At 44.0% G+C, this 8,359-nt stretch overlaps 1 protein-coding gene across 4 annotated transcripts; it reads right to left on the bottom strand.

Moving 5' to 3' along the window:
- Positions 1-475: 475 nt before the first annotated feature.
- On the bottom strand, positions 476-6,163 carry RPS15A (ribosomal protein S15a). Of its 4 annotated transcripts, none has more exons than XM_005871997.2 (5): positions 6,057-6,163; positions 4,924-5,061; positions 4,303-4,382; positions 1,490-1,575; positions 476-609 (listed from the first exon to the last, which is right to left on the bottom strand). In XM_005871997.2, exons 2-5 carry the CDS (start codon positions 5,054-5,056, stop codon positions 516-518), a joined length of 393 nt encoding a protein of 130 aa, XP_005872059.1. In that variant the 5' UTR covers positions 5,057-5,061; positions 6,057-6,163; the 3' UTR covers positions 476-515. The 4 variants fall into 4 exon arrangements, with proteins under 4 accessions (XP_005872059.1, XP_014399902.1, XP_014399901.1 ...); XM_014544416.1 differs by lacking the exon at positions 6,057-6,163 and adding an exon at positions 5,927-5,948; XM_014544415.1 differs by lacking the exon at positions 6,057-6,163 and adding an exon at positions 5,819-5,838.
- Between the last annotated feature and the right edge of the window lie 2,196 nt (positions 6,164-8,359).

Consider the following 8,359-nt stretch of genomic DNA (forward strand, 5'->3'; position numbering starts at 1 on the left):
CAACTCCAGGAATACAGTTGTGACAGGTTTACAGTAAAACTAGTTTTTAAAATGCCGTTTTACAAACACACTGCGAAAATGCTACTGACATGCCATCCAAATTTACTTTGAGATGGGTTTTAGTGAGCTGTGGGCTCTAGCTGTCATAGTTAACCATGTATTTTCAGGACAGTTAACAGGGCCTGAAATGAGCACTATGTCAAGCTAAAAACAGGAAAGGCACCACTCCTTCCAGGGTTGACATAAGACTCCAGAAAGGGAGACAGCTTCACCGCCTGGACCCCAACCCAGATGCAACCATCCAGGGCCGGACGCCATCCTCTGCTGAGCATGAGCGTGATGGGTGAGTTATCACAAGACTTTCTTGGTCACTTCAGGGAAACGGCATTCACCAAATAACACAAAGGCTGCGCACCGCTGCAGGAGCTCCTGCCACTCTGCTGTCAAGTTCAAAACGACTGAGTGAAGCACCAGAGTCCTTTGAGGCATTTTATTTCCACATATGTATCACATCCCTAGAAAAAGAATCCCAGGATTTTCCCTCCTGTGTGTTTTCGTCTTGCTTCTTCATGGTCCATGATGCCCGCTGAGGTTGTCAGTACAATGAAACTATAGAAAGTTAAAAAAAAATGCTGGTGAGTTTTTCCTAAATAGTTCAACATAAAGCCAATTTCTGGTACAGAAAGGCACCAACATTCATCAGTGCTTAAGTCATCTTCCTGTAACAGACACAGAAACTAACACTGGCTCCACAAGCTGGCCATGCACCGGAAACAAAACTCAGATCCAGCCCGGCCGGCATGGCTCAGTGGTTGAGCATCGATCTATGAACCAGGAGGTCATGGTTCGTTTCTCAGTCAGGGCACATGCCCAGGTTGTAGGTTTGATGCCCAGTGTGGGGCGTGCAGGAGGCAGCCGATCAATGATTCTCTCTCATCGATGTTTCTAGCTCTTTCCCTCCCTCCCCTGCTCTTCCTTTCTCTCTGAAATCAATAAAAATATTTAAACTAATAAAAGACTTCGATCCAGAGACCTCAGCCACACAGCTCTGCCCTGAGCTAACACTGAGAAACAATGCTATTAAGCTTAATTGAAAGCTGCATTCCTTATTTTCAAAATGTCACTTTCTCCTCTCAGGAAAGGCGACATGGAGTTTAAGCATCAAAGTATTGCTATAAACTTGATGGACTTGTTTCTGCCACTTAGTAATTCGGCCTTAGGAGGGGATCACATCAAACATAAACAAAAAGAATAGACACTAATGGGGATACAATCTGCTGTCTCTCAGCCTCAGCTCTCACATGCCTCTCAGAATCTGAATCCTAGCCCTAACACGTGTAATGCAGCTACACATGAGCCAAGTCCTTGAGTCAAGCTGGTTGGGAAGGTAGACAATTTCTACTGCTGCAACAACAAAAACTCAGCTCATCGAACTTCATCACAGCAATCCTTAGTCTTAACTTATTTTAACTGAGGAAAATCGACTCACCCAAATTGACGGGACGGAAGCAAGTTGTTCTGCCATTTTTCTAGATCTTTTAGTTGCACATCAAATCTGGGGCTGATTACTCCACACTGTAAAAACATAACATAAAACACTGTTCATACTTCATCAATAATAAAAAAATAGTAACACAAAACAGTATTTATAATTGCTTAACAGTCATGTAAACCAATCAACTCAAAATTTAATGGATAACTATTCTGTACAATATTTGATATAAATGCCATTTGAAAAATATACAGAATTATGACTATGCCAGCCCAGGAAGAAAAACAAAGTATTGAGAAAGTCAATAAAAGAACACAAGGCAACACACATGGCAGTGTTAGGTCACCAGTGTGCACCATTCCCCCATGGGCTGGAAGGCTGTCACAGAACAAATTCTTAGACAAAAAAAAGTCAAAACTTTTTTTTTCATAGTAAGGCATGAATGTGTAGGGTCTCAAAACCTTCATCTATATATGAAATATGCAAAACATTAGAATTCCTAAGAAACAAACTCCACAGGCACTATCCTAAAATCTAAGAACACTCACTGCTCCTCACCAATAAAGTACCACTAAACATTTCTGAGGCACACTATCCTACAACCCCAGGCAAACTTTCCCAAACTAATCTGACAAAATGGATGGGAATCAGAAAGAGCAGTTCTTAATGCTATCCCACGTTTGCTACTGAGACACAGCCAACTGTCCTACCAGTACAAGTTCTCCAAGAGCCAAAGCACAGTATTTTATGCAATCACACACAAATCCTAAAATACAATGTATGTTCAAACCTCCACTAACAAGCTACATGAGTTTGCCCTGGGGCTCATACAAGATCTGACTAAACTAGCTGGGTTTAGAAAATGCAAGCTGGAAAAGAATGTCTTTAAAAGAGCCCAATATGACCCAGTGCTCTATAAATCACCAGAACTCCTAACAATATCAATGCAGGCACGCCTTCACTATTTCACACACAAGAAACAATGTGAGAATTAGTATCATCAAAGGGTTAGTATCATCCAAGTGTAAACTCCAGAGGACTAAGAAAACAGGTAGACAGTTGTGTGCACACCCACACAAGACAACCATTAAAAAATTCTAAGATACTTAACAGTAAAACGAAAGGAGATTATGAGGTTAGAGCTCATTCAAGTTTTGGAGGAATTACACTTCCCCCGGCCGGTAGAGATTTGAATCCACAGAAACAGAAAACAGGCCTCTCAGGAAACCTGCTCAAGTACTCCTTTCATATCCTACCAGCTACGATGCCACTTGATTGCCAAGGGCAATCCCACACTGGACTGAAAAAAATACAGTGAGAGAGAAAATCAGTTCTCTAAGCAACCTATAGCGAAAGACCTTTCTGAGCCTCCACTCCACAGCACCCAGGTTTTTTATTCCAGCAGAAAAGTTGCTCTCCTTCAACTAGTTGAATTAAACTACCAGCACACCCTTCCCTAATAGATGAATCTTGAGAAACTGATACTGGTTTTGCCCGGTCAGACAGGAAAGTGGCAGAACCTACCTTTTAGCCAGAATTTGTCAATCTAGTATACCACAGAACAAGAATGCCACAAATGAGTTCCATTAGGGAAATGCTCTGTTCAAACTTACTTCTCAAACTATTATGTACAGCGAAATGTTCAAGAAGAATTTGGTACGCAGCATTTCTCCAATGTAAAGAGAAATGTTTTAATTTTATAGAAATGCAATCTTCTGAGGAGTTTGAAGATATGCTATAAAATTGTCTCCCACTGGTTACTAAGTAACCGAGAGACCTTAACAGAGCTCAGATTCCAGCTTCCTAACTCCTAAAAAATAGGAAAAACACTGACATACCTTCTACTTCAAGGACACACTGAATCTACTTCAAGAACAATGAGTGAATCTAAATCTTACTTTGGGGTTGTGGTCTAATGATTACAATTAGAATAAAACAACATACTTAGTTACTCTGGACAACTCTTCAAATCTCTCATGAAGGCCTCATATCCAGGAGTTTTCATCCAACACCGTGTCTACCCACACATGAAGCAAGTTCATTCTACAGGGAGCAACTTTGTAAAAGAAATCTGGATAAGGAAATAACCTTACCAATCAATCTGACCTCTGCCTCTAACCAGGATTCAATTTCTGAGCCCCCGCCCCATATGTATGTTGGACTACAGGAGTTCAGACTCCCTGCAAATCTGAAAGCTACAAACATGAACAGAAAGCAGGGTAGCAGCTCAGGGACCCTGACTAGCTTACAGACACCTGCTCCCAAAATACCTGCAATCAGTTAAACCACAAAGCCAAATAAATCAAATGCATCTACTAGGTTATGCTGACAACTCAAACTGAAAGGGAACACAGACCTCAGAGACACACACAGCAAATAGAGAAGTAGTAATATTGATAGAGAACCTCATTCTGTCTAAAAACCCAACACAATCACCATGAGAGGAAGGCACAAAAGTTTATACACTGAGAGCATTAGTGCCTTGGCCACCCAAGTTCAAGCCAGTGAGGCAGGCACTACAGTAACATTCAACTACTAGTACCACCAGTTTCACCCCAACCCTCCCATATCTCCCTTTAGACAGCCCACACTCCACAAACCCTAGGTCAACAATTCTACAGCAAGTGCAATCCTGGAGAACAAATGCAAGTAAAATGTGATATAAAATTTAATGATTTTAATCAATTCCTAAAGTCTTCACCTAACTAGGTAAAACAAGCACACCACCACTATTCAGCTTTACAAGGGCAATTACAAGACGTCAAACCATGTTAGATAATTCTTAAAGGTGGAAAATACTAAATTCTTACCTTGTTCAACCTGCCTGTGAGGTTCACAACAATTTTCCCAGCTCTGTGGTCATCAATAATTTCAAATTCGCCAATGTAACCTACAGAACATAACGAACTGTATTAAATGGCAGGTATCAATTTGGGAGACCTAAATATTTACTCTCCTAGTATTCCTTCTGTCTGCCTACTAGATTCTTTTCCCTCATCTCAGTTAACGTTTCTCTAAGAAGTTTAGGGAAAGAGAGTGGCTCTGTACCAGAACTAATCTTTACAGCCTAATACTGAAAATTCAGGGGGCAGCACCCAAAACCCAGCCTGCAATTCTTCCAAGTGGATTATGTGCCCTTGCCCCTTCAGACCTTCCCACTTCCAAAGGCAACCCTGTGCCCAAGCCATGCAACCACCCTTTCCACCCCAAGCTCTTGGATGAGCTCAGGAGCCCCTTCGATGCCTCATCGCAGGTGAAGGGCCATTTTAATCCCCAAACACCTAGCAGAGCAAGTCACAAACTTCACCTCTCCTTCCAACAGTCCTAACATCCTCAGTGCTTCCTCAACAGCATCATCTCTCCAGGCCGTTCCAGGCACAGCCCAGGTCCATCGCCAACGGTCCCCAGGCACACAGAACACAGCAACTTACCATGCTTCATCATCACGGTCAGAAACCGGACGATGACTTTGGAGCACGGCCTGATGAGAACCTGGCGCTTGCCTCTCTTTTCGGCATTGTTGATACTCTTCAGAGCATCAGCCAGGACATTCATGCGCACCATTATGGCTGTTGGGGGAAGACAAAACAAGAGTTTACCGTCACTGCTACCGTCAACAGGCACCCAGTCCCTTCACATCCCTTTTTCTGCCTCTATCATGATCCAAGTTTTCCTATTTCTCAGCAGGACTGTTCCCCAGGATCCCCAGCGGAATGTCGGCTACCTGAACGAAAATGTCAGACACGGTCCGTCCGCTATTCCGCACGGGAGCCGGGAGTCACCGACGACGTTCTCCTGACTTCTGAAATCCAGCAGCCCCTGTACTAACACTGTCCCTTGATCCACTAACCCAATGTCAGTCTTGTCCTAATATACAAAAAGGTACTACTTTCCACCCAACGCCCGTGTCTATTAAAGAGAAAACGTCGGTCTCTGTGCCACAACATTGTGTCCAACAGGAAGTGTATCAGTGGCGAACAGTGCACCAGAGCGGACTCTCTCCGCATGGGCACAAACTGCAAGACACTTTGACCAAGTTCTGGAAAGTGAGGACGGAATCCAAATCAAGCCTTAAGCGCCAAGCAGGTTGGCAGGGATCCAATCTGCTTCCTAAAGCTCAACCAAGTGATGGAGGGGAAGCCCTCGAGCACCGAAGGTCCAGGTTAGTTCCCAGCGAACTGCCTGCCTCCCCAGCAGTACTTCCTGCCGAGCCCCCAGCCTCACTAGCCCCCAGCGCGACCGCAGCAATGCGCGGCCCACGACAGTCCCCGTGCCCAACGCTTCCCGCCGCCTCGGCCACTTCGGGGAGATCCCGGCGCCGCTGACCGCGCGGGGCGACCGCCTCTCCGGTTCCCGCCCGCGCTGCGGCCTGGGCCCGATAAGGCAGCTCCCGGGTACTGAGCGTGGGGCACCGAGCACGACTTTCCCCTACGCCTGCCCAGGCTCCTCAAGGCCCGTATCCCCGGCCCAGAATCCTCGCAGATCACAGAAGTCGAGTCTCAGACTGCAGGATGGCGCCGATAGCCGACGGATGACGCTGGATTGCCCAGACAGAGGTACTCACCGGCAAGGACCGATGGCGGAAAGAGAACGGGAGGGGCGAGCGCACGGAGTTATGGGAAGCGGACAGGATCTCGCGAGATTTTCAAAGCACCACCAGGGCCCGGCGGGGAAAGACTGTGGAAGGAGGGGTAAAGGGCGGAGCCTCCTCAGGCATGGGCAATAGAGAGTAGATAGCATCGACCTTACCAGGTGAGGCCATGGGTAGAGGATAGAGAGGGAAGGCATCCAGCGGTTCTCAACCTGTGGGTCGCGACCCCTTTGGGGGTCGAAGGATCCTTTCACAGGGGTCGCCTAAGACCATCCTGCATATCAGATATTTACATTGCGATTCATAACAGTAGCAACATTACAGTTATGAAGTAGCAACGAAAATAATTTATGGTTGGGTCACAACATGAGGAACTGTATTTAAATGGCCAGAAGGTTGAGAACCACTGGTCCATTCCCTTGTAGCACTTAATCTGTAAAATAAAAAACTGACAACAAGGGCCTATGTTTGCTAATTTTTATTGCAATAACTTCACCATTTAGAATAAATTTTAATATTGCGTATTTATAGTGTCTCTGGAAAGACCCACAGAAATCGGTTATTACCTCTGGGGAAGGGCATTAGGAACTGGGATGGAAGACTTGCTTTTCTCCCTATACAAGTTTGTTTTGTTGTTTGAAATGTGTGTATACATTACATTTTCAAAGCAGTCAAAAATATTTTTTGTAATCTGTTGTTCCTCTTTGACCCTCCCTAAATTTTAGAAATTATTTACTAAGGCTCCAGGCGTTTCTTGTGAGTTCTGGGGAAAAACATTTGGAAGAAAGTCACAAATGTTTCTAAATAAACACTCAGGATTCGGAGCGGGTGGCTTTTATCTGCCTGTCTACACCAGGACAAGAACCAGTTTGTATGTCTCATCCTCTTTGAACTTTCCTCAGATATAAACTGAGGATAATAATAATACCTGCCTCTTAAAAGTTATTATGAGGAGCCCTAGCCGGTTTTGCTGAGTGGATAGAGCATGGGCCTGAGGACTAAAGGGCCCCAGGTTCGATTCCTGGTCAGGCACTTGCCCGGGTTGCGGGCTTGATTGCCCAGTAGGCAGCCTATCAATGATTCTCTCTCATCACTGATGTTTCTATTTCTATCTCTCTCTCTCCCTCTCTGAAATCAATAAAAAAAATATTTTTTAAAAAAAGTTATTGTGAGGGTAAGGCAGAGCGAGTGCTCATCAACATTAACATTCCTTAGTATAAAGCCTCTGCCTAACACACCACTTCTCAAATCCTAAGTGAACCGCAGGAAAGCAAAGCTCCCAATTTGGAGATCTCAGGGATATAGAATTCTCTCGTTAAATATATATTACAAAGGACCATTTGGTTTTTAAATGAACATTTCCTTGAAGAACTGGTTCCTCTGCACTTACATGTTTTGTTTGCTAAAACTGTGGAATTCACTTTGAGCGCCTTAGCAATAGTGGGGAGTTAAGTGAATAAATTCACTTTAAGAGCTTTATCATAAATAGGAAAATAGCAATATCCACTATCTCTTTATACACTTAATTCATTCATCCATTCACTTAACAGAATATCATGTACCAGGTAGTGAGGGGACAAAAGTACGTTCCTGCCTTGAAACAGAAATCTTAACACAATACCAGCCAATGTGCCATTAGTTTGCCAATATGAAGTGCTGTGGAAATGCAGGTGGCCTGGGATGTTGCTAAAGCTTTCACAGAGAAAGTGCAATTTGATGTGTCGTGAAGTCTAACAACTTCTAATTCGTGACTGCCACTAAGTGCTTCCTGTAGATTAATTTATTGAATTCACAAAACAAATGGGATCATATACTGCACCTATGAGATCTATACTATTACCCCCACTTCACAAATGAGAAGACGAAGTTCAATCTTAAATTGACTCAATCTTTATTTTTTTAGTTTTAAAAGTAAAAAAAAAAGGGGGGGGGGTTGGATCTAGGTCTACCTGAACCATAAAATGTTAGGGTGAATGGGCAGCAGATATTCTAGCTTTACAACAGCTCCAAGAACTAGGAGGCATGGAATAAAGATGAACAGAAGTCTCAGAATGGCTGGGTTGGAATTGGGAAGTAGGGTAGAGGAGTAGAATTGGAGCAGATGGCCAGGTATAAACTGCCTTACAAGTTTGTGATTTATGCTGTAGGCAAACTGGAACCTGCCGAGAGGGCTTCAAATAGGATTGATCATGATCTGATTGTTAAATGACAACTAGACCTGGCTGGGTTGCTCAGTTGGTTGGAGTCATCCCATACACCAAAAGGTGGCAGGTTCC

The sequence above is a fragment of the Myotis brandtii genome, unplaced genomic scaffold (assembly GCF_000412655.1).
Source record: "Myotis brandtii unplaced genomic scaffold, ASM41265v1 scaffold363, whole genome shotgun sequence".
In the NCBI taxonomy this organism is placed as follows: Eukaryota; Metazoa; Chordata; class Mammalia; order Chiroptera; family Vespertilionidae; genus Myotis; species Myotis brandtii.

Bases quoted from the DNA above. Each gene is read 5' to 3' on its own strand.
- RPS15A (XM_005871997.2), bottom strand. From the start codon at position 5,056: ATGGTGCGCATGAATGTCCTGGCTGATGCTCTGAAGAGTATCAACAAT. The intron at 4,383-4,923 runs GTAAGTTGCTGT...TATGTTCTGTAG, and splicing joins GACCGTGATGATGAAGCATG to GTTACATTGGCGAATTTGAA. The intron at 610-1,489 runs GTGAGTCGATTT...AACTTTCTATAG, and splicing joins CTTCCGTCCCGTCAATTTGG to TTTCATTGTACTGACAACCT.